The following is a 15,995-nucleotide window of genomic DNA, read 5'->3' on the forward strand; positions in this document are numbered from 1 at the left end:
CATTTGTCTTTTCTGAATGGGCTCTGAAATGTACAGTATAACACTCATACTGTATGCAGTACACTCATGTACTAGTATGCACATGCCACAGTCTGGAAACTGCAAAATGAACTAAAAAGATGGTTTAAAACAATTGAAAGAAGATGAAAGGTACTGTAAATCATGTGATCTGATGCATGCCCTTTTAATGAGACAAAACAATCTTCCAAAAACTTCCGAAGCAGTTGCATATATCTTGCAAAGGCATATATCTTGTTCCCCAGCTGATACCAAATGACCTGCCAGTGACAAAAGGATTTAAGCATGCATGTTGTCTCTGGGTTTTGTTCACATGATCATGCCTTGTCCATGAGATTTTGAACATTTTTATGGTCATTTGGGTCATATGGGATGGCAGCACTGAAAATGTTTTGTCCTTTGTCCTCAAAGCGGAGCTGCAGAGAACTGTAGAAAGAATCTATTTGTTGTCACTCTGTATGAATAAAGCCTTTCATCATCTGGCTGCTGTGCTCCACTGAGCCTTAGATGAAGCACCGCCTTCACTGGCATTTTGCAGCTCATCCATGGAAGCAGCAAGTCCTTCACTTTAGAGCAGAACCTTAAAAACTGCCTCGGAGTGCATGTATTTTTCTCTCCCCTTAAAGCACTTCACTAAAAGCCCTGGCAACGGACACTTACTTAAGAGCCTCTTAGCAATACTGCATGCACTGACATTTTAAGTCAAATTACCCACATTCAAGGTTAACCTGTTGAAAAGGTCTAATTCTCAGTGGGGCCGACCGTATTGGCAACCCTTTCACATTACAGGCAGTGATTTATTGCAGTGTACAAATAAGAAAATGTGGAATCATTTAATGGACAAAACCTAACTTTCTACGTGATTATATTATTTTCGGGTTCAAATGGTACCACATGCAATGACGTTGTGACATTTTATTTGTAGACATTTTAAAGACTGCCTCATATTTTTTAAGCTGGAGCATAGTTTAGATTGTGGTGGGAAAGACTCTCAGATAACTAGATGTTCACCGGACTGTGATGTATTTATGATGTCACAGAGTAGATTCACTATAACATCATACTATAGTCACTACCTCTAATTTTTCTGTACACATCATAACGGATAGTGTGTTGACAACTTTTAATATACAAGTTTTTATTCGTTCATTTGATTGTGCATATTTTTGTATATATTATTATTATTATTATTAGAGTGTAAGATAGTGTGCATCCAGCTGTTTTCTGTTGAGAGAACAGGTCAACTGAATGTGTGTGCTCCAAAAAATGACACTAAGTGATACAGACCTGCGATATGCTGAGAGCCAAAAAAGGTGTCTGACAGATACATTAGCAGTTACCCAGTTTTGGTTGACTAGTAGCAAATACATCCCTGAAAATGAACCTCGCTGTTACTGCAGATAGTTTTCCACACAGCAGCATTGTGAAAAACCACTAACTTGTGTTTTCATTGGTGGTTTCATGTTTTGAAAATCACCCTGGAAAGAAAAACATGTCTTTAGTGTAGTATCTGGCTTCATATTACTTTGTATTACATATTTGATGTGTCTGTAGCACCAGTTGGCTGACTCAAGCACATTTTTGGGAAAACCTTAAATGTCCTCAAGGTCTAGGATTCAGTGTGCTTCAGCATGTTTCTGGAAAGCCATATGAGTGTTTTGGCTACTAACATTGTTCGGCATTGAGTGTATTTGCTGTGTTAGTGAGGGGATCTAATAGAAATTGTAAACATACCTCTTGCTGGAATTTGTATTTCTTTTGTGACTGTGTGCAACCAATAGGGCTGACGTTTTGAAAATGCTGTCAAACCACAGTGAAGTGGATAAACTTTCTTCTCAAAGTAGGTCTACAAAGCAAGTAGTACTGACCTCTAGGACTATCTGTACACTTGAAGAACCATTATAATCTGTGAGATATTACATGAAAAACAAGATTATGTAGAGTAGTCAGGTTTCTCTGTCTGCGCTTGTAATGTTAAATGAAAATAAGTGATATAGTAAAAGAGAATTTAAACAGACAAGTCAATCATTGTTTGCTGGTCAGTGTGAATTGGTTTTCTTTGGGGGTAATATGTTGCTTGCGTTTAAAGCGATACATAAAGATTTTTTTCCCCCAACCACACATGCTGTGCACTTTGTGAAAGCCGGAAAGTTGGTCTTATCTATTCCTCAAATCAAAGTCATATGGAAGCTGTGCTGCAGACGGGTTGGCCTATTTTCTCTCTCCTTGGAATGTGTCTTTTCTTTTTCCTTTTTGTTGTCTCTCTCTCTCTCCCTGTCCCACCCTCTTTGTCTTGTTTTCTGATTTTTTTTCCCCTGTCTGTTTTTCAAAAATCTCCACATTTATTGGCCAGGCATGCTGGGACGATAATTATACTGTTTGCGTAGAATAAAACGCAAACAAGAGAGCTGGACCTCTGTGGGTAGTGGGCTGTGTTAATCCTGTTTTGGGAACATGTTCAAGTGCTTGGTGCCAGAGCCCTTCCTTTGCCCAGAACCTGCCACCTGGCAGGGGGGCTTCCTCTCCTGCACACGGCACAGGAGGACAATGAGCACAATAAGAGCTCCTGTGTATCCTATACTGGAAACCACACAAAAGGTGATTCATTATTCGGATGATGCTGTTCTGTTTGCGGTCTCTTAAGCACACTTTTGTTCTTAAATGACAGTGACAAACTGTGAACTGAAAACTGAAAAGAGTTTTAAATCCAACCAACCTGGGACTTCAGTGGTGTTATCAGTAAGAAGGATTCTGCCCTCTGGGAAGACTACAGAAAATGCTTTCCATTTGACAGTTGTAGTTCTCTGAAGGTGCCTCTGAAGCATCAGCTGATGTAGATAAGAGGTGCCACATTCCAGCTTAGGCACCTCATAGCTAGGAGCTGCGCCAATAAGGCAGCCTCTGCATGTAGACCAACCTCCCTCCCCCATTTCCAGCTATACGACATCTTCCCTTGGCCGTGTAGAAGTACCTCAAGCTGTTCTGCTCACAATCTGCTTCTGGTCTCGTGTTATCTCAGTTCACATTATCTCTGTGTCTCACTGGATGGTTCACGTTATGTTTTCCTGCCTTCAGTGTCAAAGCTGACTTTTGTATCTAGAATACTTTTTCTCCTGGACTTTTTTTTTTCAGCCACATCTTTTGTTTGTGTTTCTTTCATTTTCACACACAACTTGTGTTTTCTATATTTGACCATTTCTCTTAGCTTTCTTCGGTTTCTCACTGTCACTTCTCTTTCTTACTCTCATCTCACCCTCACATCACTTTTTCCTTTAGTATTTCCATCTGTCATGTCTGTGTCTTAGTCCCAGTCTTGTTCCTGCTCAGCGTTCCCAGAGGAAGGCCTATACAAAGACTAAGACTTTTCTTCTACACCAGTATTTCTGCTGCAGTCAGGTTGTATCATGCTGCTTGATGTTTAGGGGCAAAGATCCTTTGAAGTGTTGTAGAGTCTTCTTGCAAAGGGAATGGCAAGTTTGTGTGCATGTGGGGTGGCTGGGGGTGGGGGGCGTGAATGGCCTTTTGTGTGCTTTCTAAACCACCTGAAATAGTACATTGTGGATAAATGTGGATACCACTGACCAGGTTCCATTCGTTTCTGCTTCTTGACAGCGCTATCAGCCCGCGCCACCTTACTCACTATTCACAAGATGTGTTATCTGACGCTGGCCAGATTGAGACACATTGGACAGCGCCTTTGTGTGGATGTGTGTGTGGAGGTGAATATTTTATGAGTATGTGTGTGTGGGCACATGCATGTGCATCTGTGTGTGTAAAAGGTGGGTTATGTTGCTGTATGATGCCTGGCATGACATGAGAGGACACACTTGGAATGAGATGGATTATCAGCCTGAAAAGTGCACTGATTTGCTTTTTCAGGGCTGATGTATGATTCAGAAAGTGTATTTATTCTACATTCTGTGTCCTGATTAGCAATTGGACAAGGGTTGCTCATGACACATGACTTGTGGCAAACAGCCAACTTGCATTGGCAGACAGCGTGCACTCCAGCGCTCCCCTGCAAGATGACATCTGTGAGTCTCAGCAGCTTTGCCAGTGTCACAGCACACAGCAGATTGGAAATTGTATCAGTTCTGTCAGGTTGAGTCTATATTTGTCTCTGATATAGGCTCACAGTGCTCAGCAGCCAACATTATGACAAAAAAACAACAATGGGTAGTTGTGTTGAGCTGAGACTGGACAAATGTTGGTCAGTTAGTGAGCTGTCATCTGGTCAGAGCTTTTGTGAATATAGTCCCCTGTCACTGTTCTGCACCGAACAGCTCAGCTTCACCTGTTTCCTTACAGGATATCACCCCCTAGTGTCTGGTTTGCAGGTGTCTGATCTGGGCTGATCCCTTTGTTCCCCATGTTTGGCAACCGTAGAAGTCCCTCGCTGGTCTGGGAAGCAGAGATGGCATTCCAACAGCTCCCGATAATCCTCTGACGGAAGTTCAGTAGACGAGTGGCTGGTGTTGATAAAACATGCTCCCAGTGGAATTTTACAGTCTGGGGATGTTAGACTCTTTGTTGTATGTGGGGCAAAGAACACAGCATTTTTTTTTGTCCAAACCAAGAAGCGTGTATGTGTAGACCTTTGTTTAATGGAGCTTGAACCGTTTTTTTTTGTGAATAGATTAGCAGAATATTTACGTAATCCACAGAACAGTAACACAAATAGACATTTAACCACCCTAAAAGTTATACTACTTGAAAACGTATTAACATGTTTTTATCACTAGACATCTTTTTCCCTTTCCACAGTTTATCACACATGTACTCTCAGTTTTAATCACCCGTCTTTTGCCTCAGCTTGAATTCCTTTAGATGCACTGTGGTATTCATCGTTCTTTTTTTGTTTTCACTGTTAGCAGCATCTCTTGGCCAATCAGTTAAAATATTGCTTTTGCAATCAAATGTATTGATTTTTTTCCATATCTGCACAACACTGTTTATTACAGAAGAGTGTGTGGTGAAGGTTTTGTAAGGTTTATTTTGTGCGCTGATGAAAGAGACCGAATATGAAGATAACAGGAACACTTAATTTTGACCATTAGAGTGTGTTGGACTTATTTTTAATTATGCAATGAAACATTTATTGTTTGCTAAACACTAGTCTGTTAAAAGCTGTTAAGTAAATTTACACTGTCACTGCTTATAAGTGAGTTGTTGAAGTGTATAATTTATGTTTGCATTTAATGCTAATATGAATATTCTTCACAATTTATTTTTCTCTTATAGGTACTTATCCGTGTAATTGACACCAACAATCACCGGCCACAGTTTTCCCAGCAGGCGTATGTTGTGAATGTCCCTGAGGACAAACCAGCAGGGACCGAGGTCTTGCAGATCAGTGCTGTGGACAGAGACGATAAGAACAAACTGACCTTTACGCTCCTGAGCAGCACCGATCCCGTGAGCCTGAGGAAGTTCCGACTAGACCCAGGAACAGGCATCCTGTACACTGCTGAGCGACTCGACCATGAGGCTATGCATCATCACATTCTCACTGTCATGGTATGAATCAATGAACATTGCCAGTGTAACAGTAGTTTTATATATTTTATGTTTTGGTTTAATAGAGTTTTTTGGGGGAATTGTTTGTGTCACTGGAAAATGAAATACCCATAAAATTAAGAAGAGCTTGTTTGTTTCTATGCTTTAAAAAATATGATTAATTTGTTGTTTTATTATACTGCTGTTCGGGAATTAATTATGCCTTGAGGGCTCTCATACTCTTGTCTGTCACTGTGTTTTTTCCTTTTCTTCCTGCTTCCCTTTCTAAATTTCTCTTCTTTAGGTTCGAGACCAGGACATCCCAGTAAAGAGAAACCTTGCACGTGTGATTGTCAACGTGGATGATACCAATGACAATGCACCATGGTTTATAGGCACACCTTACTCTGGTCGTGTGTTTGAATCTGCTGCTGTTGGCTCAGCTGTGCTCCAGGTCACAGCTTTGGACAAAGACAGGGGTTACAATGCAGAGGTTGCCTACAGCATTGAATCAGGTAAATGCCTGCAAAGATGCAATGCTGAGCAATAGTTTCCCTAGTTTTTTTAATAGCACAAAGCCTTCATTGTAAAATAATAGAAATGAGATCAGCTCCTAAGTAATGAATGCGTCATTTGGAGTCCTGCTGCCCACTGGATCTTGATCATGAATGGAATACTTTACAGACTAAGGGAATATTGAAGGCTTTGTCTAGAGGATCTCCACATGTGTAGGAGAAGGGCATTTCCCCCAGTGGTTTTCTCCTACAATAACTTTTTCATGCACAGATTAGGTTTTTGTTTGAATACATACATATTTGAAATAGCTGAGATGACTTAATGCAATTGTATTGTAGATTGTTTATTTGAGTCAAGTTGAGGGCTGCAAATTGAAGACACCATTGCTGACTAATGTTGAAAGAGGGAAACATTTAGAATTTTTATTTCAAACGTTCATTAAACACATTGTCCTGGTACAACACATAGCAAAATGAAGTTTTTGGGTTTTCATGTATATTCTGCATTAGTTCCCAGACTTCATCCAGCCACATGAACACAATCTTTTATCTTGTCTACAGGTAACGTTGCAAACTCATTTGCCATCGACCCTGTTCTTGGGACAATTACTGTAGCCAAAGAGCTTGATCGCAGCAGCAAGCACATGTTTGAACTCATTGTCAAGGCATCTGATAAGGGAATACCTCCACTGTCAACTACAGCCACTGTACACATTGTGGTAACAGTTTCTGACAATGCAGCCCCCCGATTCACTGAAAAGGAGTTCTCTGCAGACATCAGTGAATCAGCCCATCCAGGAAGTTTTGTGAGCTTGGTCACAGCCATCAGCCAATCATCTGTTTTCTATCAGATAAAAGGTGGCAACATCAACAATGCATTTGATTTAAACCCAAACTCTGGAGTGGTTGTGAGCCAGAGAGCTTTAGATTATGAGACCACCTCTCAATACAAACTCATCATACAGGGCACCAACATGGCCGGACTTGCAAGCAACACAACACTTCTGATTCATCTTAAGGATGAAAATGACAATGCCCCGATCTTTCTCCAGAGGGAATACAAAGGAGTAATCAGTGAGTCGGCTCCTGTAAACAGCGTTGTTCTGACACATGAAAACACTCCTTTTGTCATTGGTGCCACTGATGCTGACTGTGATCAGAATGCAATGCTCATCTATCAAATTGTTGAACCTTTTGCACATAACTATTTCGCCATTGACTCGAGCACTGGAGCAATCAGAATAACAACAGCTTTGGATTATGAACAGAGGAGTGTTTTCCACTTCACAGTCCAGGTCCATGATCTAGGAATGCCACGTCTGTTTGCAGAGAAGGCAGCCAATGTGACCATTGAAGTCATTGATGTTAATGACTGTTCACCAGTTTTCAGCCAGGAAGTGTATGAGGCAATTGTCATAGTGCCAACATACAAAGAGGTGGAAGTCATTAAAATTAGTGCCACAGATTCAGATTCCGGGTCTAACTCTAAACTGCTCTTCTCCATCACTGAAGGAAACATTGGTGATAAGTTTAAAATGAATCCAATTACAGGCATAATCTCGATTCAGAATGTCACACAATTGAGGAGCCGATATGAACTGAAGGTTAGGGTGTCAGATGGCAGATTTGCCACTGTAGCTACAGTGAAGATTACTGTAAAGGAAAACAAGGAGAACAGACTGAGGTTCACCCAGGAATCCTACAAAGCTTATGTCCAAGAAAACTCTTCTGAGAAGAAAACACTAGCAGTCATTGCTACTGTTGGGAGCCAGGTGAATGAGCCATTGTTCTATAAAATTTTGAATCCTGACAGCAGGTTTGAAATCAGTCGCACATCTGGAGTAATCTCAACTACTGGAATTCCATTTGATCGCGAGGAACAGGACACATTTGATGTTGTTGTTGTGGTCACTAGAGAGGACAAATCTGAAGATGAGGCTCATGTTTTAGTAACCGTGACAGTAGAAGATGTGAATGACAACAAACCTATGTTTGTGAATCTGCCCTATCATGCCCTGGTCCAGATGGATGCAGAGGAAGGACAGGTCATCCGACAGGTCACGGCAGTTGACAAAGACATGGGTCCAAATGCAGATATTCGTTATCACCTGATGGAACATCAGGAGCACTTTCAAATTAGCCCCTCTGGTGAAATCTCTCTCAAGAAGAAATTTGAGAAAGAATCGCTTAACACAGACTTTGTTATTGTTGTCATGGCAAAGGACAATGGAGAGCCAGCTCTCTCAGCTGAAGCAGAAGTGCCAGTAAGAGTGGTGAACAAAGCAATGCCTGTATTTGAGAGGCCTTTTTACAGCATTGAAATCCCTGAAAACATTCAATTACACACACCTGTGCTTCATGTACAGGCCAGTGATTCTGAAGGCCCCCGCACTGTGTACACTATTTCTGAAGGCGATCCTTTCGAGCAATTCTCAATTGATTTTAACACAGGTGTTATTCATGTAATTCAGCCCTTGGACTTTGAGACACGCCCTGCTTATAAATTAAATGTAAGAGCCACAGACTCTCTAACTGGAGCACACTCAGAGGTGTTTGTTGATATTGTACTGGAAGATGTAAATGATAACGCCCCTCTGTTCTTGTCGAAGTCTTACTATAGCAATATTTCTGAGGCTTCTGTCATTGGTACATCAGTTTTGCAGGTTGATGTCAAGGATTCTGATACTGGTAATAATCAACAAGTATTCTTTCAGTTGATTGAGGAAAAGACAAAGAGCTCAGATTATTTCACCATCGATCGTGACACAGGCATAATCTATACAGCTCAAATACTTGATCATGAGGAGATCCAGCAGCACAAACTGAGAGTCCGTGTAGTGGACGGAGGCATTCCAGCCCTCTCCAGTGATGTAATTGTGACAGTAGATGTTACCGACCTAAATGACAATGCTCCAACTTTTACAGAGTGCACTTACAAAACTACTATTAGCGAGTTGGCCCCTCGTGGACATTTCATCACCCAAGTCCAAGCATCAGATGCTGACAGCTCAGACTTGAATAAGTTGGAGTTCTCAATTATTTCTGGAAATGAAGAGCAGAATTTTGCCATAGACAAACACACAGGTGCCATTGTCATTTCCAACCACCGCAGGCCACATATGCAACCTTTTTACAACCTCAATGTATCAGCATCTGATGGTGTATTCAGAAACTCATCTCTTGTCAAGGTCACAGTTATTGGTGCCAACTTCCACAACCCCACCTTCTCTCAGGTGGACTATGTGGTAGAGCTTGTTGAAAACTCACCTGTTGGTACCTTGGTAGCAGAAGCAAAGGCGACGGATGATGATGAAGGGATTTATGGGCAAATAACTTACCAGATTGTCAATGACTTTGCAAAAGACAGGTTCTCCGTCAATGAAAATGGGGAGATTTTCACTCTAGAGAGCCTTGATCATGAGAATCCCATTGAGAAAGTTATTCCTATTTCTCTTATAGCTAAGGATGGTGGTGGGAAAGTAGGCTTTTGTATCGTCAATGTCATTCTCACAGATGTCAATGACAATGCCCCACACTTTAGGGCAGCTGAGTACAAAGCCACTATTTTGTCAGATGTACCAAGGGGAACCTCTGTGGTTAAAATTGCTGCATCAGACATGGATGAGGGAAGCAATGCTGACATTGAGTATTCCATCGAAGCAGATGTTGAAAATGTGGAGGAGAACTTTGAAATCCACCAAACATCTGGAGTCATTGTCACCAAAGAGAGTCTCATTGGTCTAGAAAACGAGCTCTATGCATTCTTTGTTAGGGCAAAGGATACTGGGACTCCACCCAGATTTTCAGTTGTACAGGTGTATATCAGGATTGTTGCACCAGAGACCCCAATTCCCAAATTTTCTGAACCACATTACCGTTATACAATTGCTGAGGACCTTTCCATTGGCACAGAGATTGATGTGATTCAGGCAGAAAGTGAGCAACCAGTCATCTACAGTCTTGTAAAGGGAAACACTCCTGAGAGCAATGAAGATGAGGTTTTTGTTGTAGACAGAGACAGTGGAGCCTTGAAGCTTCAGAAAAACCTCGACCATGAGACCACCAAATGGTACCAGCTGAGTTTGCTTGCCCAAACCAAGCATGAGAACTATGAGATAGTTGCATCTGTAAATGTAAACATCCAAGTGAAAGACATTAATGACAACAAGCCTGTCTTTGAGTCAGACCCTTATGAGGCTGTTGTTGTGGAAAATCTTCCAAGCGGGACTCAAGTGATCCAAGTCAAAGCCACTGACCAAGACTCTGGAACCAATGGCCATGTTGTTTACAGCCTTAACCCCAAGCAGGACTTGCAGGAGATCTCCGAGCTCTTTGCTGTCAACAGCGAAACGGGATGGTTGACCACCTTAAAAGAGCTAGACCGTGAAAAAATTAACAAATACACAATTGCCATCCTAGCCACAGACCAAGGTGACAAAGTCCAACATGTTACAAGCACCAGAGTGGAGGTAACAGTTGCTGATGTCAACGACAATCCACCCCACTTCACTGCAGAGATCTACAAAGGCACAGTGAGTGAAGATGACCCTCCTCCCAGTGGGGTGATCGCTATCCTCAGCACCAGAGATGATGATTCTGAGGACATCAATAAACAAGTGAACTACTTCATCACAGGTGGGTGCTTATTATTTTGTGTAAAGGTTTTCCATAAACAGAGGCTTAGAGGGGATTATTCACTTATGCCACTTAATATGATGATAATATCTAATTTTTAAACTATTACACAGTCCTATTATTCGTTAGGAGTCTGAGTTCTTGCCTAATCATCCCAAGCTCTAGGCAAATAATGCAGAAATGTATAATTAATTGAATAATGCTTTGAAATAGATTTTGAAAAAAATGCTTCCTCTGATGCTTATCAGCAAATGTGAATAACTATGCCAAGTATGGAAATATAAAGAAATATTAGAAACTGGCACTATTATTAGTTCACAATGACACCTTCTGTTGTTGCTTGGTTTGCTGGACTGCTTGCATACGAAACATATTTGATTCAGAACTAAAGATTTGTTCTGTGTAATGGTGATGAATACTCAAATGATGATTTCAGTGAATATTAATTGATATGTAGTGGCACAGCTTAAAATTCAGGACAGATCTTTATCTTTGCGTCTATTTAATGACACAGGCTGCTTCCCGTTTTCCTGTTTCTGAATTCTTGGTCGTTCTAAAGCAGTATATTTTTAACACCAAACAGGAGGGGACCCACTCGGCCAGTTTGCCATTGAACATGTTCAGAATGAATGGAAGGTCTCTGTCAGGAAGCCCCTGGACCGTGAAGAGAAGGACAATTATCTCCTTAACATCACTGCCAGTGATGGCATCTTCACAGCCAAAGCCATTGTGGAGGTTAAGGTGCTGGATGCCAATGACAACAGCCCTGTATGTGAAAAGGTAAAGTAATTTATTTCTTGACTGTTACTTTAATGATTGATTTCAGTTTGTTTTGCCCTTTGTTTCTTGTATTCACTTCAGTGTTTCTTCTCACTCCATCTGTCTCCTAGTCTCTATACAGTGAGAGTGTCCCAGAAGACTCCCCCAGCGGCAGGCTCATCTTGCAGGTCTCTGCCACAGATGCTGACATCCGCTCAAACGCCCAAATCTCTTACGAGCTTCAGGGTGTTGGATCAGAATTGTTCCTCATTGACTCTGGTACAGGTACGTAGCTGTATTCATGGTAGTACTGTGTGATGATCTGTGGCCATTGTAAAATCATGATCTGAACTATTCAGTAGTATGGTTTATTTGCTTGATTTGTCTTTTCTTTAAGCTATTTGTGTCCATAGCCACAGAGTTAGCTTTCAGTCAAACTGTGTTGCTGTTATTCTGAAGATTACGAAGCAGTATGTGGGATGTTCATCTTAAAGTCTCTCATGAAACTCTCTTGGCCTTATGCTTCGAGCCACAAAATTACAAAGACAGCTCTGTATGACAGCCGTCTTACGTTCTACACTCTCGAGATTTGAGTACTGTGACCACTCTGGAGAATGTTAGCGTCTTTATATTTGTGTTTCTGTGTGTGTACAAATCATTATCAGCCATGGCGGTGGTAAGCCAGTTTTCTTGTGCCCAGTTGTTATTTGCTTATTTATTTTCAAAGAGCCGAGAACATTTCCCTCTAGGGCAACTGAAAAACCCACAGTGGCACTAAAATATAGAGTTGCACACTTAAATTGAATTTATGACTGCTATACTTCTTGCTTGCAAATAACGTCTTTGGGGAGACCCTCTAAATCAGACTCTCCATCTGGCTGCTGGGATGAAAAGAAAGAAAAGAGGAAAGAAAAACAATACAAGTGAATCATCGGCAACCTGTTTTTAGAATAAATGTAAAGTTTTAAATGACAAAACAGACCAGGCCAGTAGCTTTGAACAGCTATACAATGTGATAAGTGCAAAATTGTGAAACTGACAACAAAGTAGACAACAATGCCATCCAGCTGTATTTGAGATGCCAGTATCGAGTTTCCAGCAGTAGTGCTCTGTTATGGAGAGGAATTGTTTTTTTAGTGCAAACAAGTAGGAATATTGTAGCTGAGAACCGCCAAGAGTCTCTAAAGTTTTCCAAAGAGGTTGGCTGCTTTATATCCCAGGACACTTCCAAGCTGCTCTTAGCTGCCAACTCGGATGTTTTCCCTCATCACACCACTCTCTTTGCCTTTCTCTTCTTCCTTATTTATTCCTCTTTCTTCCATCTTGAAAGCCATTAGTTGTGTGCATGCTTTTTACCTGGACAGTAGGCAGTAGGTGTTGCAGTGCTTTAGAGCATACACGGTGTGTCCTTAATTAGTTGCTTACACCAGTTTTTGTTTGTCTGTAAATGGAGTGGCTTTTTTAATCCCAAATGACATCCTTCTACTCCCCTGAAGAGTGTATGTTTTTGAGTTTGCATTTTTTGCTCAATCTAGTTTTGTCTCACCCTCAGGGGAGTTGAAGACCTTGCAGACCCTGGACCGAGAGGAGCAGCATGAGCACAGGTTCAAAGTGCGGGCAGTGGATGGAGGAGGTCGGTACTGTGAGGCTGATGTCCACATCACTGTGGAAGACGTCAACGACAACCCACCACAGTTTTCATCTGATCCCTACACCACTACGGTCTTTGAGAACACAGAGATGGGCACCTATGTGGCAAAACTGCTGGCAAGTGATATTGACACTGGTGAGTAAATAATTATAATTGTACTAGAAGCTGTCAGTTTTTGTCAATTCTACCAGGTAATTATTATTTACTTTGATTACCTCAGAGGTCTATTGTTCTGGTTAGCGTTCTGTTCATGGCATATTATGGTAGATTTACCATGCAAAGTTCTTAGTACTTTTTGAAACAAACATGCAAATCTGTTTCAGTGGGCCCCTGATTTCAGACAGAGGTAGACAAACACATGCTTCTTATTTCCAGATGTCAGCTGTTGATTTTGCTGATAGCTAATGTTAGCGCTGTGAGTTGGTTGAAAACACTCCTGCTGACTTTTTAATGTTTCCAGCTAATTTGCATGAATATAACCCAGGCAAAAATGTCAACATCCTCATCAGCTGATGCACATGGATCATCAGCTCTTTTGAGTTTGGTTTTGAAAAGGCCAAAAAAGACACCCCCTGCATCTGCCTTATATATGAGCTTATTACAGTTACCTCAGAATCTCATACAAGACAAAGATGTGTATGACTTTGAAAATAATGTTTTCACAACACCATGAGTTTGATGATAGGGTACTTAAAACCTTGATCTTAGGGGCATTTTTTCTCTTTGGGGAGTCTTTTAATTACATGAAATTGTAGGTGTTTTTGACATTTCTGTAACAGAGCACTGAACAAATAATAAAGCAGCAGAGCTGAATGTTGTAGATAAACTTTGAGACACTGGGAGCTCTCGGGTAAACCTGTTTCAGTTCTGTTTTAGTTTCTGCTGATGCAATAAAAAGGTAATGCCTGTACATTAAAATGCTTAAAATGCCATTAACAGCAACCCAGCGGATTACTCAGTGTCACAATAAAATAGCAGGCACGTACGACCGAAAAACACGCCTTTTAAAAGGTTTTTAGCATTATGGTATACAGTGTGCATATGTATGTCGGCTCAGTGCACAGGTTACTATATTCCCATTGTGCAACTGTGTTACGCTAAATGGCAAGAGGGAGGGATAACAAATGTGGAATTTCATGAATGATCAGCCCCTCAAATTAAAAGCTCCATTACACTCTAATGAAATTCTTCTCACTTCAGAATGAATTCTCAATAGGGATGATAGCAATTTTCCAACTGTCTGGTGCAAATCCACAGGGCTGCATATTTACTCTATCATAGGCATCTTCACCTTTCAGAAAGCCACTGAGAGGTTTGAACATTTATAATATTGGAAACTTAAATAGTGCAGTTAAACATTCATTTAAGCTCCTTGAGACTTTATCCAGGAGGTTTTTGGATCTGTGGTTCTAGATTACACCTTTAGTTTAGTGCAGCAGGCCATTCTAGCTTCAAGAACCATTTCAGTCTGTCAGAGAATTGATGCATTTTTGTTACCTCATTTTGGTTAGACTGGCAGCTGGCAGAATGAAAAAGATGCTAGAATTGGGTTCCTCACAAAAATCAGTTAAATGGTAAAGAGAAAGGTATTAAGATGTTTTCCCCGAGGCTCTGCTGGCACAAAATTTGCTTCATATTTTGAATATCAAGAATAAAGGTCCTTCATTGAGGGGTGGGGAAGATGGAGATCCCCTGCAGTTTAGCCAGGAGCAATAATTATTTAGAGTTGAAGGCAAAGGGGGGGTTTGATTAATATTTCTCTCACACACACATATCATGAGTAACTTTTCTCTGTGTTTCTGCCTAGCATTTCCCATTCAGGTTCAAGCTTGAAGCGCAGCTGGCAGTTCCCAAACACACAAGCAGAGTGTACAAGAAAAACATTGTAGCTTTGACCCAGTTCACTCACACTTCAGTCATCGGTCTTTGTAGCCAACCATCCCAGTGTGAAGCCTAATGTAAGGCTTGTGCTAAGAGAAAATAGTCGATTTATCTTCCATTGATATTTGACTCTGCATATATCTGTGAGGACCCATTCTTGGCACTGGGTGCTGGTTGCTATGATCCACATACCCACTTGGCTTGAAGATGTTTGATACTTGTCCACATTGCTGCTTCTCAATTCAGCCCACTGTTGCAATCTCAGAGAGCCAGTACTTATCAGTATGGAATAGTTATGAAGCAGGCAGACAAACAGACCTAGACTTGTGCCCTCAATCTGTGATAAACTAAAGTCATGCGAGCACACATTCCTACTTTAATTCTGTTTATTCCTTTATCACTCTGCATGGATCCAAATGTCTTTCTTTGCCCTCTGCTTGGCTTTGCAGTTATTTTCTTCATTCTGTTTTTATGTTGCTCCATGTTGGGGAAATTTGTGTGTGCTTTGCCACATTCGTGCATGTTCTTGACAGTCTTGCCTCAAAAACTACTGAGAAGGATTTCTTTAAAGTAGCAGCTGTCCACAAAATGTAAATCTCTCTGTCATGCTTTAAAAATTGCTTTGCAGTTAGCATATTTGCTTTTAGCAGTATTACAGAGATTTACAAAAATAAATGTTGTGGACAGCATTGTTTTTAATATAGAGATGTAACTAAGGATTATTTTTAACATTGATTAATCAGCCAATTATTTTCTTGATTAATCAGATTAATCTTTTTTGTCTATATAATTGTAAAAAAAAAACCTTGCCTATTATAATGAACGATAGCCTGATGTGATGTATTCACATTGGTTGCTTTAGTCAAACACAAGTCCAAAACCCAAAGACATTCAGGTCACTATAATAAATGACAACAAATATTTCAAATAAGTTAATTTTCTGCCAATTGACTTAGCATTCCAGGTCTGTTTATTAATATAAAAAATTCTAGTCATGGGACTGAGATGAACATACAGTCACCCCCCCACCCCCACCCCCA

The 15,995-nt window shown here is 40.8% G+C and overlaps 1 protein-coding gene across 8 annotated transcripts in view; it reads left to right on the forward strand.

The window, feature by feature from the left end:
• Positions 1–15,995, forward strand: part of fat1a (FAT atypical cadherin 1a) — a 73,957-nt gene that overhangs the window by 40,161 nt on the left and 17,801 nt on the right. For all 8 annotated transcript variants that reach the window (XR_002276644.1, XR_002276643.1, XR_002276642.1 and 5 more), the window contains 6 exons: positions 5,260–5,535; positions 5,819–6,029; positions 6,591–10,664; positions 11,248–11,444; positions 11,555–11,708; positions 12,976–13,209. Coding sequence is in view for 5 of the 8 variants with exons in the window: in XM_020620787.1 (XP_020476443.1) it covers positions 5,260–5,535; positions 5,819–6,029; positions 6,591–10,664; positions 11,248–11,444; positions 11,555–11,708; positions 12,976–13,209 (5,146 nt within the window). In the remaining 3 variants the exon portion in view is untranslated. The remainder of the gene's footprint in view (positions 1–5,259; positions 5,536–5,818; positions 6,030–6,590; positions 10,665–11,247; positions 11,445–11,554; positions 11,709–12,975; positions 13,210–15,995) is intronic.

The sequence above is a fragment of the Monopterus albus genome, unplaced genomic scaffold (assembly GCF_001952655.1).
Source record: "Monopterus albus unplaced genomic scaffold, M_albus_1.0 scaffold247.1, whole genome shotgun sequence".
In the NCBI taxonomy this organism is placed as follows: domain Eukaryota; kingdom Metazoa; phylum Chordata; class Actinopteri; order Synbranchiformes; family Synbranchidae; genus Monopterus; species Monopterus albus.